Source organism: Lycium barbarum, chromosome 3 (genome assembly GCF_019175385.1).
Source record: "Lycium barbarum isolate Lr01 chromosome 3, ASM1917538v2, whole genome shotgun sequence".
NCBI classification, from domain to species: Eukaryota; Viridiplantae; Streptophyta; class Magnoliopsida; order Solanales; family Solanaceae; genus Lycium; species Lycium barbarum.
This window is the reverse complement of record NC_083339.1, coordinates 17133379-17157555: the sequence shown is the minus strand read 5'-3', so window position 1 is coordinate 17157555 and position 24177 is coordinate 17133379. Positions and strand designations below refer to the sequence as shown.

The window sequence follows — 24177 nt, the reverse complement described above, 5'->3', positions numbered from 1 at the left end:
ATAGCGGAAAATAAGCGTGTGAGTATTTGGTAATAAAACGGCTAGTAACGGTGATTTGCTTAATTTGCTACGGACATGAATGTTTAGAAGCCATGTTGAATACTTAATGGAAGAAACACAACGTAAATGGAAACAAACGGCCTTGGCCGGATCAGATATTTGAGAGAAAGATTGTATATATATTTTTCTATTACAAGTGTTCTTGGAAAATGAAGAAGCCAACCCTCTTAAAGGAAGGGGACATGTCCTATTTATAGTGGCACTCCCATGGTTCTCATACAATATGAGTTAATAAAATAATAATAATAAAAAGGACTGCTCTGCACGGATTTGGTGGGATTAGACTGACGGCGCCGTCTGACACACGCATGGTAGGTAGTTGACCATGACTGGACGTTACTGGCGCGTGACCCGTCTGCAACGGCCACACGGACAAACGGTCACTCGGGCTAACGGTCATGCGGACCAACGGCTATACGGACCAACGGCCACGAATGCTCGGGTCACCGGGCTTGGTCGTTCCAATGACGAAGAAGGCAGATCAGTCGGTCCCCTCGCTCCACCGGTTTGCCTCGCATCCGGTTTTTACCGTATACAATCCTATCCTCAACACACTACTACACAATAATAAAATTAATTCGAGGGAGGAGAACAACCACAATGTTTAGGAATCTAAAAGAGACCTCTAAGATTTTTTACTATAAACGTATTTTCTTAATGCAAATATAGGTATCAAGATATAAGATAATTATAATACCAAAAACTAAAAGCAAATATTGTGATGAAAATTAAATATCAAACTTATAAAGAAAAAACATTATACATATAAAATTAAACAGAAAACAAATTCAAATAACCTTCAAGAGATTAGATAATCTCATGTGATTACCTTTGTGAAGCTAACGTCTAAATGATTGGCATAAAGAGAAAACGCTAAATGCAGAAATGCTTACAAGAATGTTGGAAAACTGATCAGTCTTCATCTTTATTTATAGTGTGGATATTTGAATTAATAAACCACTCGTTTACAAGTTATTTAAAGGACCCATAATGCTTACAAGAAAGTTGAAAAACTGATATGGCTGTGGTCTTTATTTGTAGTATGGATATTATATAGCCTATCTTCAAAATTTAATAACTTTTCATCTCCATAACTTCTAATTTCTTAATATATGAGTTTATTACGATTTAAAGCTTCTGTCGTTTCATTCCTCCATAAGCATGTTGTAATGGATATTGAAATAGTGCTCTAAACAGAAGCAAAAAAAATAGTGCTCTAAATGTGGCTAATTGTTGGATTATTTAATTTAGTAGACCTAATAAGCACATTTAACAAAATTAATAGATAATAAAATTATAACCTTTAATTAGTGATCCCATCAATTGGATAAAATTAATTGCTATTTAATAGAGTTAAAGGAGTGTCTTTTGAGTTTTTTTTAACATGGCACATAAATGGAAAAAATAGAAAAAAAGGAGAAAAAGAATAAATAGCATTCTAGGTCATAGAGGGATGCCTCATCACCTTGTATATGCCTAACTTTATATTATATATAGATGATGTGCTTGTTCACCCTGTATTTCACCATATTTTTCGTATCTTGCGCTTTGTTTGTATATTAAAATTATACAGCCGACAGTTCAACATTTTTGTTAGGCAGCCAATCTTGAATCTGTTCAATGCTATAAAACATCTTTTTGCCCCAATAGGATGAGAAATGATAAAATATAATCCACTAGTTTAGAAAAGGGCAAGATAGTATACATAACTCTTATAATTTAGTAGCCGGAAAAGATTATATCTCATACAATCACTGACAAAACAAAAACACAAGGTTCTACCTACAAGTAATATTTTATTGCCACACAAAATTTTGAAATTTCACTAGTAAGAGCCTAGGAGGTGTTCAGTTGGGAGCTGCTGTAGGTGAAATCGAGATTGTAAATGGGAAAATAATTCATCCCTGGAAGGTAAATATTCTTTGACTTTACTGCAGCTAATGTAATTATCTCTCCAAGCATAATAATTTGGAAATTTCTCACTTGTCACCAAAATTACACCAGAGGCTTCTTCAGTTATTCCCATCCAAAATGCCATCACATTTGCAGCAATATCAGCAAATCCAATTTTGTCTCCACCAAAAAACTTCTTATCCTTTAGCTCATTATCAAGAATTTTCAGCAGCTCACTACACTCTTCTTTAGCTTTATCTGAGTCCTCTCCATTGCCAAACAAAGCTTTCCCCATTGCTGGCAAGCACTGCAAAACACTCAAAATCTTGAGGTTCAATAATACGAATATATAGCATGTAATGATTGGAGTTTATATCATACTATTTACAGTCACTTATAAAATAGATTAAAGTACTTTATATTATAAGCATGAGTTCAACTTATATATACGATGTTGTAAATAACCTTTTTAACGCTATCAAGTCCTTCAAAAAAATATCTACAAGTACTCCATAAAAAGGTGAAATTTGTAATCTTGAAAATGAGTTAGGTTACATGTTACAACAAGTAAATTATTCATAAATATTCTACACTGCAGATGAATATTAGTGTTAAGTTATAACCCGGTAAAATAGTAACTAATCTGCTAACAAACTAAACAATACTAATAATGTATGGATTTCTTTACACAGAATAATAAATTTACCTTATCATCAAGGAACTTAGCCCAGAAACGAGCAATAGCTCGGTTGTAGGGGTCTTTAGGCAAGATGGAAGGGCCTTCAAATGTCTCATCAATATATTCAACAATTACCATAGACTCACATATGGGCTTGCCATTGTGAATTAGCACTGGAATTTTCTTGTGAACAAGGTTCAATTGAAGAAGCAGAGGGCTCTTGTTTTGTGGATCTTCTACTATAAGTTCATAGTCAACGCCCTTAATCTTCAGAGCCCACTCAACTCTGTGAGTAAATGGGCTCAAGGAATTACCAAGTAACTTCATTTCTGCCATATCACAACTTTGGTTATGGTAGATTTCTTTCTTGATCAATCTGGCTTATTTTTATACAGCAAAAGAATAATGAACTGTCTTTACAACCAAGCAAATCCAATTTACTTCTTACACAATGCTTTGTCTAATTAATGCCCCTACGTTGACCGACGACTTTTCCTCAATTTGAAGTCTAAAATATGAGGTAGTGGTTACATGTTCTATCAAGTTAGGAACTGGTGCTCCATTTTGAGAGAAAACTCATCTATTTTTATTAGACAAAAAAAACAGGGCAGTCCGATGCACTAAAGCTCCCGCAATGTGTGGGGTTCGGAGAAGGGCTGGACCACAAGAGTCTATTGTACGCAGCCTTATCTTGCATTTGTTCAAGAGGCTATTTCCACGGCTTGAACCCGTGACGGTCACATGACGACAACTTTACCAGTTACGCCAAGAATCCCTTCATCTATTTTTATTAGATTAAAATACTTAAATCTGAATAACATCCGATTATAAGGAAGTTGTCTTTAAATTTATCTGTACTTATATTAATAAATTAGAATATTAAATAAAATATAAAGAATCTTTAACTAATATCTAATGAAATTAGAATATTAAAAAATAATCAAATATTATATCATCAAAATACAAGAGAAAATGTTAATTATATATATGGTGTTATAATTGTTTTTTGATGTATCAACATCTAAAAGCTAGCGATGATGCCTACGGTAATGGTCGTCGATGGTAACTACTAACTACTGTGATGTGGTTGGCTGGTTATGATTAATGGAGATGGCTAGTGGTGATTGTTTCACAGTAGTGGCGGTGGCAGCTGGATGTGGCATCCGTAATAATGGTTAGTGGAGATAGCTGGTTGTGTGATTGTGCAATAATTAGTGATGGTTGTATGATGATCGTCTAAAATGATTGTTGTATGATGGTGTCGATTCGGTGGTTGTTGGAGATGGAATGACGTGGTTGACAGTGCCAAATGGTGGTGTAGGTAGTCGATAGTGAGCTTGGTGATGAAGATGGTTGGTGATGGAGGTGGTTGGTAGAAGTGATAGCAGTTAGTCATGATGACTGAGGGCGAAAGTGATTGGTGACATAGGTGGTTACTGGTGGTGGTGGATGTTGTAGGTAGTCAGGGGCAGAGCTATCCTTTCAACCGACTCCTCAAAATTACATTGTATAGGTATGTGAAATTTTGATTTTATAGGTATATATATCAGTGTTGACAGTTTTGACATAAGTTGAGGATTCCGCGCAGCGATTAAAGGATTGCAAAAGTTTTCTAAGGTCGCTTCGAACCTGGGTCACGAAATAAGTTGAGGGTCACGAAATATTTATATTTTTTGACATTTCTTAATATGAATGCTAATATTGATAGTAATAACTAATAGCGAAAGTTGTTGGCAGTAGCAATTGTATTATAGAGGTTGGAAATAATGATTGCATTGTACGAGTACAATGGATAGATAAGAAATGGGTTTAAGTGATGCCAAAATACCCTGAGCCTCTTGACTCTCATCCCAAATTATGGCAAGTCCCAAATAGTATTGTTGACTTAGAGAAAGTCTCAAAACACTATTTAAAAGCATAAATGCTCAGAAATAGGGATTAAATTGTTACATTCAGCTTTAAAATCATATAGCCAAAATATGCCAAATAGTGTGTTTAATCGAATATTCTATAATAATAAAACAGGCTAGAAAAGTATAGAAGATCACCAAAAGCAAAAATACAGGGTAGTTTAAAAGAAGCTAAAACGCCTTTATGGTAGGCCCCTTTGGATTGGAAAACTTTTTAAAAATTTAAGTCAATTGTAAACAGGTTTAAAAAGGGACTAATTCAGTTCCTGAACGTCGGGTGAGAAAAAAAAAAACATTTGCCCAACCACTAGTTTGGACTTTGGAGAGGGGAAGATAAACACGTCTCCTATCATTTACTAATAGGCAGTTTTATAGATGGAAGAAACTACACTTTCATATAATGACTGACAAACCAGCAAAACAGATAAAAACACAAGATACTACCTACTATACTTAGTAGATAGTTTTATTGCCAAAACAAATCTTGTTATTCCACAATTATAAAAGTGTTCATTTGGGAGGTGCAGCAGCTTGAAAGCGAGCATTGAAATGGGCAAGCAAGTTATCTCTTGGAGGTAAATATTCTTTGACTTGGCTACTGTTAATGTAATTATCTCTCCAAGCACAAAAATTGGGAAACTTTTCACTTGTGACCAAAACAATTCCAGAGGCTTCTTCAAGAATTCCCAGCCAAAATGCCATAAAGTTTGCAGCAACATCAGCAAATCCAAATTTGTCTCCCACAAAGAACAACTTGTCCTTGAGCTCATTATCAAGAATCTTTAGCAGCTCACCACATTCCTCCTTAGCTTTTTCTGATTCCTCTCCTTTTCCAAACAAAGCTTTCCCCAATACTGGTATACACCGCAAAATCACTCAATTACTTAAGTTTCAAAATTTATACAAACATGTTACAAGAAGCGGAATGGAGTTTTAAGTTCTATGCACTGATGGGTAAAAAATATTTGCACAATCAGATCATTAATAGGTAAAGTACTACTGTTCTAAATTTTTATGATATACACCTAATTGGTTAATTCATAAAATAGTACCTAATCTGCTATAGCTCATCAAAGCTTAAAATTAATCTAGTTTGTATTGATGAGAGTCTCACACCTATTAGTTCGATTCTTATTACTCCTTATTCACTCTCACAACTCCTGGCGTAATGCAAAATTTAAAAGAAAATAAAAAACTCGGTATAACATGTTAAATTACACGAATTATGTAAAAAAAAAAAAAATAGTGTCAAGTATATGCTGTATAACGTAAATTCAAACTAATTTACCTTATCATCAAGGAATTTAGCCCAGAAACGAGCTATAGCTCGGTCATAGGGGTCTTTAGGCAAGATGGAAGGGCCTTCAAATGTCTCATCGATGTATTCGACAATGACCAGAGACTCACAAATGGGCTTGCCATTGTGAATAAGAACTGGAATTTTCTTGTGAATAGGGTTGGACTCAAGAAGTAGAGGGCTCTTGTTTTGTAAATCTTCTTCTATAAATTCATATTCCACTCCCTTAATCTTGAGAGCCCACTCAACTCTGAGACTAAAAGGGCTCATTGAAACACCAAGCAACTTCACTTCTGCCATCTCACAACTTAGGTTCCTCTGTTTGTTTACTACTTTTGTATGTCTATGAGATTTATGTATATGTGGTGGGTCTTCGTTCTTGACATCGTTGTCTTCTTTTATAGATGGTTTAAGGAAAACAAGCGTTTTAACAACCACGCGATGCAATATTCTTGATCAACAATTCAATTGTCTGATCTTTTAATCCTTCTATGTTGACCGGCGACTTATCCTCAATTAACTACTACTCCCTCCGTACCATTTTATTCGAGGGTGTTTGATGGGACACAGAGTTTAAGAAGAAAAAGAAGAATTATCAAATTTGTGGTTCAAAATGAGTCATAGATATTTGTTTGGATATAAATCATTTCATTAAGGATAAAAGGTAAATTTGAAGTTAAATTCTTACTAAATATAGAAAATGTCATTCTTTTTTAAACTGATTAAAAATAAAAGAGTTGTCATATAAATTGGAACGGAGGGAGTATAAGCCAATAATTTGAGTGATTGGAGGTTTTATTCTTTACGGGAAAAGAGTTCATACATGCCATTGAACTTTGGAAAATGGCTCAAAAATATCATCGGTTAATAATTGGAGTAAAATATACTCCCGTCATTATAAAATTGGTCCAAATATACCTTAATTCACTAACAAAGAGTCAACACGTGACCTTTTTGTTATAGAATAGAAAAAGCTGAAGAGAAAATCGAAGAGAGAATGAATGAAAACTAATTGCATTAATTCATTACATTATTTTGTATTGAAAAATAAAAGACTACATCTCTATTTATAGAGAAATAAAGAGAATAAAATAAAAGAAAATATATTATTTTCCTTATAGAGACTAAACTAAAAGAAAATAAATATTTTATAATTAATGTAGTAACTAGACTTAGAAGGAAACTAGATGTTCTAGAATATTTCTAGACTAAAAATTAGTAAATCTTTCTACCATCAGTTAAATCATAAAGTAGAAGAAAAGTAAATTTTAACATTCCCCTCAAACTCAAGTTGGTGTATCCAGTTTGAGTTTGAAGACTTGATTCTTCTCCTTCTTCTTGAAGGTCGTGTAAAATTAATTTTTAACTTCATCTTCACTAGTCAAATGTGATGGTTTTCACTTTTCATCAAAGAAGATTTGTGGATCATTCAAAGATATATTGATGCTTAATATGGTTCAAAATAGATATGGATAAAATTTGTATGGATTAAAACAAGTATTGTTAAAAATTGGTATTGATTGAAATTGAAGCCCGGTGCGCTGAAAGTGAACACGGATTACAATTATTGGAGCTCGATGCGTTGAAAGTGAGCACAGGTTCAAATTATTGCCCTGCGTTAAAAATAAAAGCAAGGGTTAAAATTGGGTTGAAAATAGGTATGAGTTAAAAGTGGTAGAAATTAGTTTTTTTTTTTCCAATGAAATCACAGATCCATTGAGAATAATGAACATGGCGCTGATACCACTGTTATGGAATAGAAAAAGCGGAAGAGAAAATCGAAGAGAGAATGAATGAAAACTAATTGCATTAATTCATTAAATTGTTCTTGTATTGAAAAATAAAAGACTACATCTCTATTTATAGAAAAATAAAGAGAATAAAATAAAAGAAAATATATTATTTTCCTTATAGATAGTTAGATACTAAACAAAAAGAAACTAAATATTTTATAATTAATGTATTAACTAGACTTAGAAGGAAACTAAATGTTCTAGAATATTCCTAGACTAAAAGTTAGTAAATATTTCTACCATCAATTAAATCATAAAGTAGAATAAAAGTAAATTTTAACACTTTTTTACGATAAATAAGTCACAAATTCCCTTGTCAAATAATCTAAACTTGCCCCTAAACTTTGTGAAATTGGGCTTATTGTTCACGCGACAACAACGTTGTCTTCTTCCGCTGTTGTAAACACTAGGGGTGTACATAGTAAACCGACAAACCGCACCAAACCGATAAACCGAATCAAACCGAGAAAAAAACTCGACTAGTGGTTTGGTTTGACTTGGTTTGGTGTTGGAAAAAAAATTGACTATAATTGGTTTGGTTTGGTTATAACTAAAAAAAGTCAAACCGAACCAAACCAACCCGACATTAGATGTATTCAATTTTTAAAATATTTATTTGTAATGTAATTTATACATATTTCTTAAATTTTTTCGTAGTTTTTTTTATCTATTATCATATTATTCAAGCCTGAACTTAGAATTTTGAATGTCAATAAGTTTTATATCCTATCGATGTTAGTAACTCAAATAAAGTCCAAACCAAAACCAACTCAACACTAATGCTGACAAAAGAAATTTAATTGACCACTAGGAATGACAATAATGTTGAATATGTATTCTTTAGTTTTGCATAATTGATTTAGAGTATGAAAATACATAACTTAATTTTTTTTTCTTTGTCATGTAATTAATATTTATTAGCTGTACTTATTTTAGCATGGCTTAGTATTTTTATATTATGGTCATTTTCTTTATGGTTTGTTAATTAGCAATATTTATTTTAACCGATTTTATTAGCTTTTGTTGAATATTTTAATACAATGTCATCACTCTTCTCACATTTTGTGTTATTTTTTTAAGAAACACCTTAATTATATAGTTGTTTCTTACTAGGACTAAAGAAATATTTGAAGAAAAAGTTATATGTTTTGTATCATGACTATTCCGGAAAAAAAAAACCGAGGTTGAAAAACCCGAATTTTATTGGTTTGGTGTATAAAATTAAAAATCCAACGCAATTGGTTTGGTTTGGTTTGGTGTTTAAAAAATCCGAACCAACCTGGTCCATGTACACTCCTAGTAAACATTACTCAAAATACTCAAGAAAAGGGTTTAATTGTATTAAATGACTGAGATAGAAAATACATAACTGAGCAACACAGAGATTGATAAGAGCTGAAAGGGGAGAGGAAATAGACAGAAACAAGATAATAGAGTAATAAGAGAAGAGGATGAGAGGATACAGAGGGAATAGGGGATGAGTAGCACAGTCTTTGCCTAAGTATAACCACAATATGCATAACCTTTGTTTCTAACTCCTCATCCTTTTTAAACAGTTGCTAATTGGCCTGGATCCCAAATCAACATTAGTGAAGGCCTTTTGACCTCATTGATTCTTCTCGGCCCAATAATTGTTTGTGTGAGATCCTTCCAGGTATCCATATTGGGTTGATGCTGATTCATAGCATCAATACTCAAAAGGGAAAATAACATAGACTACCAACTTAAGACTCTTTATCACAAAATATAACGATATTTTTCCTTATTTACGGAACATAACGACAATTTACGAAACATGACGGATTTGGGCTTTAGTAATGTACCACGTTTTGGGCTTTAGTACCGCACCACGATTTTGGGCGATTTTGGGCTTTGGCAGTTCATCGTAGCCCAACTGCGAATGATTCTCTTCCTCCTCTGCAATATTCCCATATTCCCTCTCTACTCTTAACCCACCATCTCATACAAATTTTTTCTCTCTCTCTCTCTCTCTCTACTGTGTTTGCAATGTTGATGTAAAGTGTGTGATTCTCCATTCCATTTTTCCTCTGTTTCGTTCCATTTCACCACTATTAAAGGTAATCTAGGGTTTACAATTCCTTTAGTTTTGATCATATATTGTTGTAGTACTTTCAATTATATTTTCAATCATATATTGTTGTGTTAGTTTCGAATATCTATTGATGTGTTTCTATCTTCATTTCAATCAATTTCATCTTGTTCAGTTAATTTGGACGGTTTATTTAGGGTTTCTACTTTGTATTTCCAGTTTTTTTGTGTGCGCATGTGTGTGATTCTCCATTCCATTTTCCTCTATTTCGTTCCATTTCATGATTAGTAAAGGTAATCTAGGGTTCACAATTCCTTTAGTTTCGATCATATATTGTTGTGTTAGTTTCAATCATATAGTTTCAATCATCTATTGTTGTGTTAGTTTCGAATATATATTGATGTGTTTCTATCTTCATTTCAATCAATTTCATCTTGTTCAGTCAATTTGAACGGTTTATTTAGGGTTTCTACTTCGTATTTTCCAGGTGTTTTGTGTGTGCATCATTCTGTACCAACTTAAATTGTTGTGATTCCAGTCCCTTTTTTGTGAAAATGAGTAAAAACAATTCGATAAATTCTCCTATGCGCAAAAGCCCTAGATTTTTGGGGCCCCCAACAAGCCCGAAAGTAGGGCCAATTCCAAACTTCAATTTACTCACTCAAACCCCGGTAAAAAAAGGAGGAAGGGAAAAGCAAGATTCTGATGACGAAGGATTGTTTGTTCAAAATGAAATTAGGACGAAAGTTCTAAACGATCCTTGTAATGTTGGTCCCACTATTGTTGAAATCAAATCAACCCCCCGGAATGATTCCAAAAGGAAGCGAAAAGAAACGTCAACTAGTAAGTCAAAAAAAGTCACTGACGACTCTAATTTCGAAGAAGAAACTGAGCATCCTGAAGCCAAAAAAGTAAGGTTGAGAAAGGTAGTGCAGTAAAGAAGACGAAAGTCGAGAAAGGTGAAACAGTAAAGAAAACGAAAGTCGAGAAAGGTGAAACATCAAAGAGGAAGAAAGTCGAGAAATGTGAAACATCAAAGAGGAAGAAAGTCGAGAAAGGTGAAACATCAAAGAGGAAGAAAGTCGAGAAAGGTGAAACATCAAAGAGAAAGAAAAACAACCCGACAAAGAAGGTATAAAAAAGCATTTACACTTTAGTCTTTGAATGTTTGGTTACTTGCATGTGTATGATTTGTGGTATAAAAAGGGTTTGATTGGTCTTTTTATATGCTTTTTTGAGTTCCGGAGATGTATGGAATATGTATGTAAAGTGGTCTGACTGTATGATTTCTCTTAAACAATTGTGTATAACTTTATTTCTGAATTGGTAGTGTATGAAAAATGTAAGGAAAGTGTTCTAAGTTTGTTTTTCAGTATTGAAAAGAAGTGGCTAATGTCTAATTATTTGTTTAAGATTTAATTAAATTGGTGTATGATAAGTGTCTTTTTGTGGTCCGTTGGGCCTCATGATCAGCAATTCCCTTTTTGTGTTCTCTGTTCCTAAGTTATCAATTTATCTAGAGAACAAACACTGAATTCTAGATTTGGTGGTGTATGAAATATGTATGAAAAGTGGGCTGACTGTAAGATTTTTGAGTAACATGTTTAGTTATAAAGTTGTAATGCATTTTTGTGGATATAATGTGTCTAGATATGTCATTGGATTCTTGAGTTTGGTGTATAAAATATGTATGGACTTTGGTATATCTCATATTTAGATGATTTGACTCGCTTTATAGTTATGTATGCTTTCTTTTTTGTAACTATCTCTTATTTAATATATTCAGACACAGACTCATTGGTGTTCTTACACCAACGTGGAAGCCCCACTTGAAGTTAAGGACCGCCTTAACGACGCGCAATTGAAGCTGTTTAGGGAGTCCCCTTTTGGGTTATTTCTGGATTTGCCAAAGCTGAATGTTCAGCCACAGCTAATTCGATGCCTGATGTATGCCGAGACAGAGCATGATAGGGATGATATGTTTATCATCAATTTGAATGGGAAAGAGCTTCATTTCGGCATTAGAGAGTTTGCCATCGTGACTGGTTTAAAATGTGGCATTGACAGCGAATTTGTCTCGGACCCCGATTCCCCCAACAGACTGATGGATATGTACTTTAACGGACAAACCAAAGTGCCGAAAAATGATTTGATTGAGCTTTTTCATGACAAAAAAAAAAAGGAAATTGGGGATGCTGATGCTTTTAAGATAGCAATACTTTATTTTATCAACACATTCTTATTCTCAACTGAGAGTAATAGAGCATTTGTTCCCAAGTTACACTTTGACTTGGTTGAAAGCGGAGAATATATGAATTATCCATGGGGAAATGATTGCTTCAAAGCGCTGTTGTCTTTAGTCAGTCACAAGTTGGCGAATGATCCAACCTACTATAGGTTTGAGGGTTTTCCCCTGGCCATTCAAGTATGGTTTTATGAATGCTGCTCGAAGGTAGATCCTACGGTTGCGACCCGTATTGGAAACCACTTCCCTCGTATTTTTAACTGGCGAACAACTTCGCAAAGAGTCTACTTTTCCCATCTGAAGAAGGTGATGTTCAAAAAGTACAGCAATCAGGTAACAATACAAGCTAACTGATTGTCATACATTAATCATACACATTTCATTCATTCTTTTTTTTATACATGCTAACTGGTCAGCTTATACATTTTTTTAAATGTTGGTAGCTGGTTTTTACCAACATTCTCCCAACAGATGAGGAGAAGGTAGCTATCAACTTTATGGAGTTTCCAGAAGAGACAGCGGTCAAACATGTGTTAGAACCACAGGGTCCCACACAGTTGAGTCCCTCTGTACGTGGTTCTGAATTTGATGCGTTGAAGAAGGAAGTTGCAAATGTAAGCATGTGTTTTCACTAATTGCATTCATATTTTTTTTTATGAAATAGTTGTATTTGTGGTTAAGACATTGATTAATGTTATTCTACATCTTTCAGGTCCGCAAAGATCTTAAATCATTTGAGAAAAAGGTTGACAAGTTTAATATAATTTTCAAAGTTCATAATTTTATTCTCATTGTAGTATATAGATTAGCTTAGGTTTCTTGTCATATTTTCCTTTTTATCCCAGGTCGGTGAACAGTTTGTTGACATGAAAGACTACATGGACAAGTCAATTATGAATTTACTTAAAGATCTAAAGTCCATGTTTGGCAGGCAAACTGAAACTCCTGAAGCTAAGGTTATTTATCAAAATTTGAGTTAATGTCTGTTGTATTATCCCTTTCTATCTAAATGTGTTTATACATATCTTAATAAACAGATGTCTGGCAGTGTTAAGGATGTTACAAAAGAACCAAAGACAAGCAACAAGAATGATGGACTTCAGCACAACCTATATTTTCATTTTGATGAACCGATAGGTGATTTTGACATTGGTGGGCAGGATGTAAGTGAACAAATATCCAATCACATGGTAGTAGATGCATCTGCTTTTAAGAATGGGATTAATGCTTCTATTCCAGGTATAGTTTCCTCTATATTTTACACATTTTCAGACCCATGTGAATGTATGCAAAATGTAGAAAAATAAGAAAACTTACACCTTTATGTGAAACATGAAGTTGGTGAGCAAGTTGGAGATGGTGAAGCATGTGATAAATATATAGTTGACCCAGACGAATTGAAGAGTCATCCTATTGATACTCTGATTTCAGGTAATGAGACCACTCAGTTTTCATTTTTACTATATGCATTAAACAAATATACATTTTACATGATAAGATCTTAAATGATTTGGTTAAGATTTTGATATGAAATTTAAATGTTCAAATTTTACAGAACATAATCTAGATGATGTGGTTGCTGGCATTGATAAGTTGGGTGCTTTGGGAAATTCTGCCACTAAGACCCCTACCCTTGATGATTTTGAAATGCCTCCATTTACCGAGTCTCAAATAGTAGCGATTGAAACCAAAGGTGGTGACATCGTTACACCTGAACAACAAGCAAGAAATAGAAATCCTGGACCGTATGGTAAATCACCATACACTGATTTTAGTTCAGGCGGCAGCAGCACAATCAATTCTCCTACATACTTTCACATTAAACACCCATTCACAAATTGCATTGGCTTTGATGTTGACAATGATCTGATCACCGAATTTAAGGATTGGGTGAAATCGAAAATGTCTACAAGACATGGGAGGTCTGTATTGAACACATCAGCTATTTTGCAGAGAATTATTTATTTAACACATGTTATTCTACAATTTTAAAACATCTGTTATTTTGCAGGGAATCAGTGTTCTCTAAAAAGGCCAATAAGATTGTGAATGCTTTTAATATGGGAGTTGATACAGTGGACAAAATGGAGTGGTTCCACACTATACTGACTACTGGAAAGTGTTGGCAAGACTCGATACGTTGTCTTGAACCTATAAATTGTCTGACTATGATTTTTGACTTCCACAGTGTATGAAATATGTATTGAAACTAGTCTGAATATATGATTTTTTGTCTGAATTTAAATGTGTGGGCTGACACTGTTTGAATAATTTAAATGTGATTCGGGTCTCATAGTTGATTGCTCTTTGTTAAAGATTGGTTTGTTCTTATTATGTGTCTTGTGTATGGAATATGGTTTTTACTTTTATGTCATCTAAGACAGTAGACAAACATATGTATGGGATATGTATGTAATATGTATGGAATGTGGTTTTTACTTTTATGTCATCCAGGACAGTAGACAAACATATGTATGGAATATGTATGTAATATGTATGGAATGTGGTTTTTTCTTTTATGTCGTCTAAGACAGTAGACAGACATATGTATGGAATGTGTATGAAATGTGGTATCCTAAAATCTGATACATAGTTTAACTGACATGTTTTCAGCAAGTTGATGTGATTATGTATTACTTGAGGAAAAAAGCCAAGTATGGGCCAAATAATCCAGTCAGATACGTAACGACCGATGTTTTTTTCAAGTCGTGGGTTGAGTTAATTTACAATCAGTTCAAGGATAACCATAATGATCCTAGTCTGATCACTCCAGAACATGATGTCGCGCAAGTTATCCGTGGGTATAAGTTGCTTGTAAATATCGCTTGGGATAAAGTCGACTGTGTGCTCATACCGATTAATGTAGGCCAGAAACATCATTGGGTGCTGGCTGTTTTATCTACACAAAGCAGGTTTCTTTATGTCTATGATTCACTCCCGGGAGGTGCAGTGCACACTCGTGCGGTTAGAGAAATTGTTCAAAAACTGGCAAAAATGATACCACTCTTCTTTAACAGTACTGGATTTTATGGCAAAGGGGATGACGTGGACTGGAAGAATAACATAGAATACATTGAGAAGGGTGTTTCTGATCCTTTGGATTATGTCTTCGTGGAGAATTTGCCAGAAAAAGATCCGGAATCAAAGTACGTATATTTATTCTATGAAATATGGTCTTTTGCAATTTTTAACATCTGTTGATAGTTTTCATACATAAAAAATTCTTTTCTCATACATTCCATTATCATTTTCTTTTCAGTGATTGTGGAGTCTATGTATGTGCATTTGCTGAATATATCAGCCAAGGCATCTTGGAAATCCCAAAGGATGAGTTCGATCATCATCTTCACCGTAGTAGGTATGGTGCCCTACTGTGGGATTATGCAAGGCAAAAGCAGGATGCTGGAGCTATTAGTGAGTGTGAAGCCACTGGATTGGTTACCGGTAAATTAGGTGGGCCAAGAATTCGCAAGGAACCTGTCCCCCAGTGGGAAAAATTACCGAGACCTAAACGAAAAGTGAAAAATTAGTTTTTAGAGTTACTAGTTTGTAGCGTTTGATGTAAAAACATAGTTTGTTGGTGACTGGGTATGATACATTTTGTCGGGATCCATCTTAAGTTTTTGCCTGTTTTGTTATGCAAATATTGTAACTCATCTTGCTATGAATCTTTGAGTTTATTAATCATATTGGATACGTCTTTCATACAATTTGGTTTGAGAGGCGTTTTGAATCGTGTAGCTGCTCTTGCTTCAGGTTCTGCAGATTGTAAGAAATGCCAAATTGAAAATAATTTAATGTGAGCTCTGACATATTTAGGTGTCAAGTTTTGTGTGGGATCTCACTGCAAGACACCTTGTCTAAAAGTTATTTTACTTTAACTTATATAGACAGTAGTTTGACTAAAAGAAACCTGATGCATAACCACCCAACCAAAACAGATTATTTGGTTTAAATGATTAGAAGGAAAGAAAAGCAAGAAAACCAGAGTGCAGCTTATCCTAAATCAGAACTGCCCAAAACCTTCACCAGAACTGTCTGCATCTATTATAGATAAATGCGAAGGAACAACTTGACCCTACCCTCCCGTCCAACAGTATACTAAAATGCAGAAGCAATTATGGGAATAGAGAAAGTAGTACATTAGGCTCCTCCTCTTTTCCTTGCATCATAAGGTCACTAAAAAGGAATCAAAAGGTCCCAATCATATTCTGCTAAAGGAATAGCAGCATATTCATGGGTCCAACAAAGGTATAAAAGCAGCCAGAAGACAAAACACAAAAGGCCTTCCTGTGGTAAAACCCAATTTTATCAACATGAATACAAGGTAAAGCAATTGACCTGATTGGTGCTTATTAGATACAAGTGAAAGCCAGTGAGTCCACCAACAAACCACAGGTAATGTGAGCTCTGACATAATTACCACAATACATCAGCATGTTAAATACATTATTCATATAGTAACCATACATATTGCAGACAAACTATAAGATTTTATTATAGCCAACCAAAATCAAACACGTAATGTTGATAACCAAATTCATATCAACTTTTCAACATTATTATTATTAAAATTGTACTCAGTTTCTACTGTTACTAAAAAAAATAGTCAGTTTCTACTGTTACTAAAAAAAACAGAGTTTCTACTGTCATTAAAAAAAATATCACCGCCATAACATTGTCGACTATTTAATTTCCCTTTGGAATATTGCTACAGGTCTTCTTATTGTGGCCTTCTGTACCACATCTGCTGCATGTCACTGTTGATTTCTTAAATTTCCCCTCGTGAAATGGTTTCATTCGTTTGGTAGCTGGTCTTCCTGGTGGTCTTTTACCATCTAGTGGCAACACAATCTCTTCCTTTACATGCCTCGGTATATCCCATGTACTTTCACATGGAAGAGGCACAACTGGTATTGCATATGTATCTAGGAAATTCTTATTGCTGTAGTAGGCAGAGGTATATTCTGCTCCATGTTGGTGCCTATACACTATAGCAGCCATAGCATGCCCGCAAGGTATCTCATCCAGTTGAAATCTTCCACAAGTACACGTCCTAGCTCGAAGACACACTGTGAACCTCCTAACACCATCAATCACTGTATGTAGAAATTCAGTGGAAGCTCGTACCTGCAATCAAAATTACATTTGTACAAGTAATTCAGAAATTATACACTAAACATACAACATATATACACATATTATAGAGTTTTCACACATATGACAGAAAAAAAAGAAGGATATAAGTTAACAGAAGGATTATCTTACAGTCATACGGTGTGATAATACCCCATTCTTGTTGATAATTTCTTGATACTTTTTAGTAAGATCAGTGAATGTATTCCTTGCTTCTTCATTGTGCGTCGCATTCCATCTTTCAACCAATTCCCTCATGAAATCCAATAATTTTTCCACCGGCAATTCCCTAGCATTCACTGTAGCATTGTTTATAGATTTAGCTATGTTTGAAGTCTGTGTCCATGTTCTTTTTACTGTTGCATGTATCCGTGCCCATTTATGATAACCAATCTCAAACAAGTATCTCCTCAGCTTCCTATCTATTTTGGTCATCCTTCCCATGCATTCGTTAAACTCTTGGAGGGTGTATGCCTTAGCCATTGCATAGTATAATTTCCTCATCTGCTCTTTGTTTCTGTGGCATTGCTTAATTAAATTGTTCCACAAATGCCAAATACAGGCATAATGAGGCAGCCCAGGGTACACTGCTGCACTCGCATTCCATATACTTTCATGCCTGTCCGACACAAAGCACATGTTCTCCCTCTCACCAAAAGCATCCCTGAACCGCTCAAAGAACCATGTCCAAGATGAATCATTTTCGGAATCAACTATACCATATGCAAGCGGCAGTATACTACCTGTTTCCATACACAAATAATACAATCAGTTATAAAAAAATAAAAAAAAAAAAAAGATAAAAAACAAACCTCCTGGATCCAATGTACAAGCAATTAGCATAGTCCCCTTGTAAGTTGATTTAAGATGGGTTCCATCAACCACCACTATAGGTCTGCAATACTCCCATCCTCTAATACAAGCTTCCAGTGCTACAAAGGTATACAAGAAACGGTCTTCCTCTGTTTTTTCCAATCTTACAACCGATCCCGGATATGTCTTCTGTAAAATGTATAAGTAGGCTGGAATTTTACTGTACGAGTCGGTGGGATCCCCTCGTAACATAATCATTGCCTTTTGCTTCTCTCTATAAGCTTGCATGTAGGTTAATGTTACACCATGTTGTTTCCTCATGTCCCTAGATATATCCTTGGGTGTGTATATTGTTTTTGGATCTTCATACTTATCCATTATAATAATGCTGACGACATTGGAAGTTGCTTGACGTTGTTCATAAATTCTATCCTTTAACAAGCATGTGTGCACATCAAAGAAATTCCTAATCTTGAAAAGCCTTGACTCATTTAGACTTGAGGCCTTTAAACACCATGAACAATTGTCACCAGGGCATACGAGATGATAGCTATTGATGAAGAAGTACACATCAGAAACATTGAAAATATACATTTTTATACATACATCATACAATATTCATACACCCACCTATATTATATATGTGATTTACCTACATACATGCTTCATACATTTTTTATTATCTACAATAAACAATAATATTTGTTCGTACCTTTTTGTACCAGACCTTTTCACCCGAAATTGAAACTGCTTCATAAAGGCATATTGCCTCATAACTGCATTGAGTGTTTCTTTATCCTTGTAAATCTGTTTTTCCACAACAAATTCATGTCGAGGGTCATTTATTATTTCAGTTTCACAACTATCCAACAACTCAATATGTTCACTTGAAGCCATATCAATCTGTTCAATAATATTTCCCATGTATGAAGATTAAATTTCTCGACCCCTGTTTATTGAACTGGAACTACTTTCACCATCATGATGGAATTCAATTCCCTCCATTTCACTATCCTCCAATGTGATACATAAAGGAAACCTACTGAAGAAATCTTTGTACTTTTTTTTTTATCTAAATATACCGAAACACCCATGTCGTTGTGTATGATCATTGGTGGGCATCGGTCACTAGCAATGTATTTAATCATTATGGTTTGGACTGTGGTATCTATCCCCAGTTGAGCAGCAATTGTAGAAATCAATCCATTATAGTTCGAATATGAATCGTACTGGATTCCTTCAATTTTGAATTCTACATATCGACCTGTTACACGAAGTTCATACAACTTTAAACCAAAATTCATACATACTAAAATAGACAAATTTTGTCTGAACCAAATCAGTTCCACACTACAGACTCTACCTAGTATACAGAGTTCATACAACTTTCAACCAAAATCCATACATACTCCAATAGACAAATTTTTCCTGAACAAAATCAGTTCCACACTACAGAATCTACCTAGTATACGGAGTTCATACAACTTTCAACCAAAATTCATACATTCTCCAATAGACAAATTTTTCCTGAACAAAATCAATTCCATACTACAGAATCTACTTATTATATGAAGTTCATACAACTTTTCATACAAATTCTTTCATGCACGAGATTACATGCTTTTAATTGACTTCAAAACATAATGTATTTGGAGTTCAAATATATTCACCTGATGTGTCCCATCTTCCACTGTGTTGTATCATTATTGACTGCATTGTGCTATCAGCCATTGTTACACTAATAAAGCTTTGATCCGTACGATTTTGAATGGTTCTTCTGAAATTTCAATCGCGTATAATTGATAATTTGTTTAGGTAATTGATGCATCAATCGAATTCTATTAAATCAGATTGTATTCTTCCACAAAATATCAACAACAAAAAAAGGAAAATACCTGCTCCTTTTTTTTTTGGAACTCGAAATTTGTATTACTTCTGATACTTCAATGGTTTTTGATTGAGGAATTGATTGTGTTATCAACGTTGCAGTTGTTTCTTCAATCACATTTGAATCCTCAATGAAAACTGAAGAGATAGGGCGAAAACATTGAGCGAAATTGGGGGAGAAAAATCGAGGGAGATATTATGGGAAGAGTAGGAACCAACGGTATTTGCGTGCGTGATTCCGTGGGTTTGGCCTCTAATTGGGTTTTGTATAGGTTTGTAAGTATTCTATTGTTATACCTTGTAAACTGAAAACTGTCGTCGCATTTTGTAAATATTTACTTTAAAGATGTATATATATGTACTTTTCCCTACTCAAAACTTCCAATCGTAATGTCTCTATCTCCCAAACCGCAAGAATTTACCATTATTGATTTTACCTTAGCTTTTCCAAAAGAAAAATATAAATCTTCTATTTTGGATATTCCTTTCTTAGAGTAAAAGGTTTAGACTTCTATAAATTGAGGATCTTTCCTTCATACAACGATGCAATAACATTCAAAATATAGTTATTAAGGAATCTTGTTTAGAGGAAGATTATTCCTTCAATAGTACTTTTTATGTTTTCTTTTATATTGATTTTATCATATGTATGTCAATTTGTTGTCAAACCACATTATTATGCTTATTTTAGTATACTTGTCTTTATATATGATTTATCGTCATTCAAGACTTACCATTGGTAGCTTTCTACATGACGTCTGTTATTTCGATCCACTGCTCGACCATCATTTGTTACCAAAATCCACTAGTTGGGAGAAGTGAAGATAAAAAGATGACTCTTATTTAATAGCTGGAAGAAATTACACTCACAGGCAATCACTGACAAACTAGCTAAACAAAAGCACAAGATACTACCTACTATGTGTGAAGTTGGATAAGCTATTTTTCTTCGATAGGTGGTTTTATTGACACACAAGAACTAGAAATTTGACTAAGTAAGAGGTGTTCATTTGGGAGCAGTGGCATCAGCTGCAGCTTGAAAGCGAGCTTTGAAATGGGCAAGTATCGCATCTCTTGGAGGTAAATGTTCCTTGACTTGGCTGCAGTTACTGTAATTATCTTTCCAAGCACAAAAGTTTGGGAACTTCTCACTTGTCACCAAAACGTTTCCAGAGGCTTCTTCAATAATTCCCAACCAATATGTCACCAAATTAGCAGCCATATCAGCAAATCCAATTTTGTCGCCCACAAAGAACTTTTTGTCCTTGAGCTCATTATCAAGAATCTTTATCAGCTCACTAGCCTCCTCTTTAGCTTTTTCTGACTCCTCTCCTTGGCCAAACCAAGCTTTCCCCAGTACTGGCAAGCACTGCAAAACACTCAAATCTTGAGTTTTCTAATATTTCTGCTTATATCAAATTAATCTACAAATTTGAATACATTACATGTCGTGAATTCAGAACAAATCAACCCATTTTTTTTTAGTAATTCGCTCAACTCTTCCAAGTTTAAACAAAAGTTTAATTATAACTTTATTGACTTGACCTAATCAGGTTGATCAGAAATGACCAATTATACCATTCCGTGAATAGATATCAAAATGCAATAATAACTTCTCATTAGCTTTTACATCTTTTTCGAAAACAAAAGAGGAGGTTGGTTCATATTGAGCAGGTTGTGTTATAACCCTTATTTGATTCATTATGGTTTATGTCCAAATTTTACCCGACCCTTCCATTTCTCACCACTAAATTTAACTAACCATACTGAAATTAAAAGTACAAGACCAAGACGGGTAAAGAAAGAGATTACCTTCTCATCGAAGAACTTAGCCCAGAAACGAGCAATAGCTCGATCATAAGGGTCTTTAGGTAAGATAGAAGGGCCTTCAAATGTCTCATCAATGTATTCAACAATGATCATGGACTCACAAATGGGCTTGCCATTGTGAATGAGCACTGGGATTTTCTTGTGAATAGGATTGGATTCAAGTAGTAAAGGGCTCTTCTTTTGTAAATCTTGCTCTATAAATTCATAGTCAACACCCTTAATCTTTAGAGCCCACTCAACTCTGCGACTAAAAGGGCTCAATGAAACACCAAGCAACTTCACTTCTGCCATCTAAAAATATTTTCTTTGTGTTTTAGTTCCCTACGTTTGAGGAATTTATGTGTGTGTTTTCATTCTTGATTTCTTGTCTTCTTTTATAGATGGACAAATTATTTAAAATATCATAAATGCAACCAAGAAAGTAAAATGTTTCTTGATCAACAATTCAGTTGACGAATTTTTTTTATGCTTCCATGCTGAGCGGTGACTTATCCTCAATTAATTATTATGTGTAGTTGAAGGTTTAATCTATTATAAACTGCTGGTCCATTTGAAACTTACATCCACCATCTTACAGCGCATGAGCTTGGTACGTATTCCTTTATTACTTTAAGATAGACATATGATATAGGTATGGTCGTGACTCGTGAGTTACTCATTTAAGGGAGAAATTTGATAATATATAGTTTAAATTGATCCGTAAGAAATCTTGTTAAAATATACTTAAAAAGACAGTTATTTGATATGTTATACAGAGTATATAATCATAATAAAGAAAAAAACTTATTAGGTACTCAAATAAAGTATAAGAAAATAAATATAAATAAAATTTAGTAAGAATTTGGCTGGTTGATTTATGATCGGCGTTCTAGCCTATTTCAGCTCAAGTAACTTTCGAACGGGTCAATGACTTGCTCATTTAACTCAGCCCATTTTAATTCCCCAAAATTCAATAGAACGTGCTCATTTGACACTCCTAGATTTTCTTAATGATTTTGTTAAAACCAAATTATTACATATTATAGTAAAAAGAAGGGAGAGACTGATAGTTCGAAAATGTAAGATATAGTGAACAAGACATTTTATTGCCTAGTTTCCAGATTAAATTCTGGCATTAATCATTGATTTTTTGGAACCCTATACCGGATATAGGCATTCTTTGGTATTAAGAAGACGTCCAGGAGATGTGGCGTAAGCCTTTACCTCACTTTCTCACTTTAGTTTGTAATTAACAAAATTTACTTGTATTTAATATTTTTGTCAAATTAGGTGCAAAATATATATTTTCTATGTACACTTTTATTACTTAAAATAATTATATAATATGCATTTTAAATAATAACTCTCTAAATTAAATTATTTAATCTGACCTAAAATAACGAATAAATATTTTTCATTAGAAATGTGCCAATTTTATGCTTCACAAAAAAGCCAAAATTTTGACCAAATCTCAATCAGTGCCCGTGGTGAGAACAATAAGATGACTTATGTGCTTATGTCACCCACTTTGTCGTCAAATCTTGTAGCCTGCTTTTCATTAATGTTTTCTGATCCCAACAAATATAAAAGTACTTTTACAAAATTTAATGAGAAATTTGTAGTATGGTTATTTGTACAAATTCATTGTATCTGACTGCGCAACAAAATAGTACTCCATCCGTCTCAAAATATTTATCGTTCTTACTAAAAGTATTTATCTCAAAATATTTATTGTTTTATTTACTCAAGATAAAAATTAAATAGCTTTTTCGTATTTTACTTTTATATTAATTACATCAATTGGCTGATTTTGTGAGTTCACATACCAACATTTAAGAGGTTTCATTATTAATGGAGTAATACTTATTGAGGAGAAAGAACATAATGAAATATGTTAAGAGAATAAAATAATCAAAATGTAACCTTTATAAATGATTTCTTAATGGACGTGCAAATGAAAAATGCGATAAATATTTTGAGACGGAGGGAGTACCACAATTACACGACACTTCCTCGTATGCGAATTGCTGGCTAAGCTAGCTTTCTCTATCAAGTAAGGTATGTATGAATTGTGGGGCTAATTTAACCAAAAGATATTTTTAGTAAGAATTGTTTACCCTAAAAAGGAGTATAGTTAAATTTATTTGTGGTCTAAAGGATATTTGATTTGTTATAAACAGTGAATAAAATTGCTTACAATGACTAGAGAAATCAAATGAATAAATCAGTGAAGAATTATAAGCAATAATGAATTAAATAAGCCTAGGCTTAGTTGATCCTCGGAGAGAATCCTTTGATAGGTTTTCCTCCGGTGGAACTACTGTATGCTTTGGCCTTGCAGAATTAATGTTAAACCGGTACAAAGAAAATGCTAAAGTGAACTTAATTGTGAAAAATTGAATAGTATGTATGTGTGTAAGTAGCTGTTATTTGATGATGCTTTCGAGAAGCCTTTAGGCTCCTTTTATAGTACAAATACATCAACACGTAGGTCGTGATTAAATTCTAATAATGAGTAATAATAAACAATAAATGATGTTTTAATTCTAAATCGTAACGTCTGCTTCGAATCTGGATCGGTCACACAACATTCATCTTTCATTAA

At 33.9% G+C, this 24177-nt stretch overlaps 4 protein-coding genes and 1 pseudogene across 5 annotated transcripts; 1 reads left to right on the top strand and 4 right to left on the bottom strand.

The window, feature by feature from the left end:
- Window positions 1-1712: 1712 nt before the first annotated feature.
- Window positions 1713-3188, bottom strand: LOC132630579 (probable glutathione S-transferase). The gene is made up of 2 exons (XM_060346150.1): window positions 2660-3188; window positions 1713-2260 (listed from the first exon to the last, which is right to left on the bottom strand). The coding sequence occupies exons 1-2, from the start codon at window positions 2966-2968 to the stop codon at window positions 1886-1888; spliced, it is 684 nt and encodes a 227-aa protein (XP_060202133.1). The 5' UTR covers window positions 2969-3188; the 3' UTR covers window positions 1713-1885.
- Window positions 3189-3991: 803 nt separating this feature from the next.
- Window positions 3992-14242, top strand: LOC132630578 (uncharacterized). 2 transcript variants are annotated; one of them, XM_060346148.1, is made up of 10 exons: window positions 3992-4145; window positions 10170-10814; window positions 11469-12260; window positions 12371-12541; window positions 12640-12672; window positions 12773-12883; window positions 12965-13166; window positions 13266-13358; window positions 13483-13849; window positions 13939-14242. In XM_060346148.1, exons 3-10 carry the CDS (start codon window positions 11628-11630, stop codon window positions 14120-14122), a joined length of 1794 nt encoding a protein of 597 aa, XP_060202131.1. In that variant the 5' UTR covers window positions 3992-4145; window positions 10170-10814; window positions 11469-11627; the 3' UTR covers window positions 14123-14242. The 2 variants fall into 2 exon arrangements, with proteins under 2 accessions (XP_060202131.1, XP_060202132.1); XM_060346149.1 differs by lacking the exon at window positions 13266-13358.
- On the bottom strand, window positions 4892-6327 carry LOC132630580 (probable glutathione S-transferase; annotated as a pseudogene).
- Window positions 14243-15588: 1346 nt separating the features above from the next.
- On the bottom strand, window positions 15589-19607 carry LOC132630416 (uncharacterized). The gene is made up of 8 exons (XM_060345993.1): window positions 19547-19607; window positions 18959-19140; window positions 18589-18779; window positions 17876-18426; window positions 17217-17806; window positions 16670-17057; window positions 16269-16337; window positions 15589-15686 (listed from the first exon to the last, which is right to left on the bottom strand). The coding sequence occupies exons 1-8, from the start codon at window positions 19605-19607 to the stop codon at window positions 15589-15591; spliced, it is 2130 nt and encodes a 709-aa protein (XP_060201976.1).
- Window positions 19608-20582: 975 nt separating this feature from the next.
- Window positions 20583-22042, bottom strand: LOC132630576 (probable glutathione S-transferase). Its single transcript, XM_060346146.1, has 2 exons — window positions 21576-22042; window positions 20583-21132 (listed from the first exon to the last, which is right to left on the bottom strand). The coding sequence occupies exons 1-2, from the start codon at window positions 21882-21884 to the stop codon at window positions 20770-20772; spliced, it is 672 nt and encodes a 223-aa protein (XP_060202129.1). The 5' UTR covers window positions 21885-22042; the 3' UTR covers window positions 20583-20769.
- Window positions 22043-24177: the final 2135 nt, after the last annotated feature.

Excerpts from the sequence above, each read along its gene's own strand:
- LOC132630579 (XM_060346150.1), bottom strand. The coding sequence starts at position 2,968 with ATGGCAGAAATGAAGTTACTTGGTAATTCCTTGAGCCCATTTACTCAC. Across the intron at positions 2,261-2,659 it reads CTAAGTTCCTTGATGATAAG|TGCTTGCCAGCAATGGGGAA; the intron begins GTAAATTTATTA and ends AGTGTTTTGCAG.
- LOC132630578 (XM_060346148.1), top strand. The coding sequence starts at position 11,628 with ATGTATGCCGAGACAGAGCATGATAGGGATGATATGTTTATCATCAAT. Across the intron at positions 12,673-12,772 it reads TTAAATCATTTGAGAAAAAG|GTCGGTGAACAGTTTGTTGA; the intron begins GTTGACAAGTTT and ends TTTTTATCCCAG. Across the intron at positions 12,884-12,964 it reads CTGAAACTCCTGAAGCTAAG|ATGTCTGGCAGTGTTAAGGA; the intron begins GTTATTTATCAA and ends CTTAATAAACAG.
- LOC132630416 (XM_060345993.1), bottom strand. The coding sequence starts at position 19,607 with ATGGCTGATAGCACAATGCAGTCAATAATGATACAACACAGTGGAAGA. Across the intron at positions 17,807-17,875 it reads TTGTACATTGGATCCAGGAG|GTAGTATACTGCCGCTTGCA; the intron begins GTTTGTTTTTTA and ends GTATGGAAACAG. Across the intron at positions 15,687-16,268 it reads ATCTAATAAGCACCAATCAG|AACCTGAAGCAAGAGCAGCT; the intron begins GTCAATTGCTTT and ends TACAATCTGCAG.
- LOC132630576 (XM_060346146.1), bottom strand. The coding sequence starts at position 21,884 with ATGGCAGAAGTGAAGTTGCTTGGTGTTTCATTGAGCCCTTTTAGTCGC. Across the intron at positions 21,133-21,575 it reads CTAAGTTCTTCGATGAGAAG|TGCTTGCCAGTACTGGGGAA; the intron begins GTAATCTCTTTC and ends AGTGTTTTGCAG.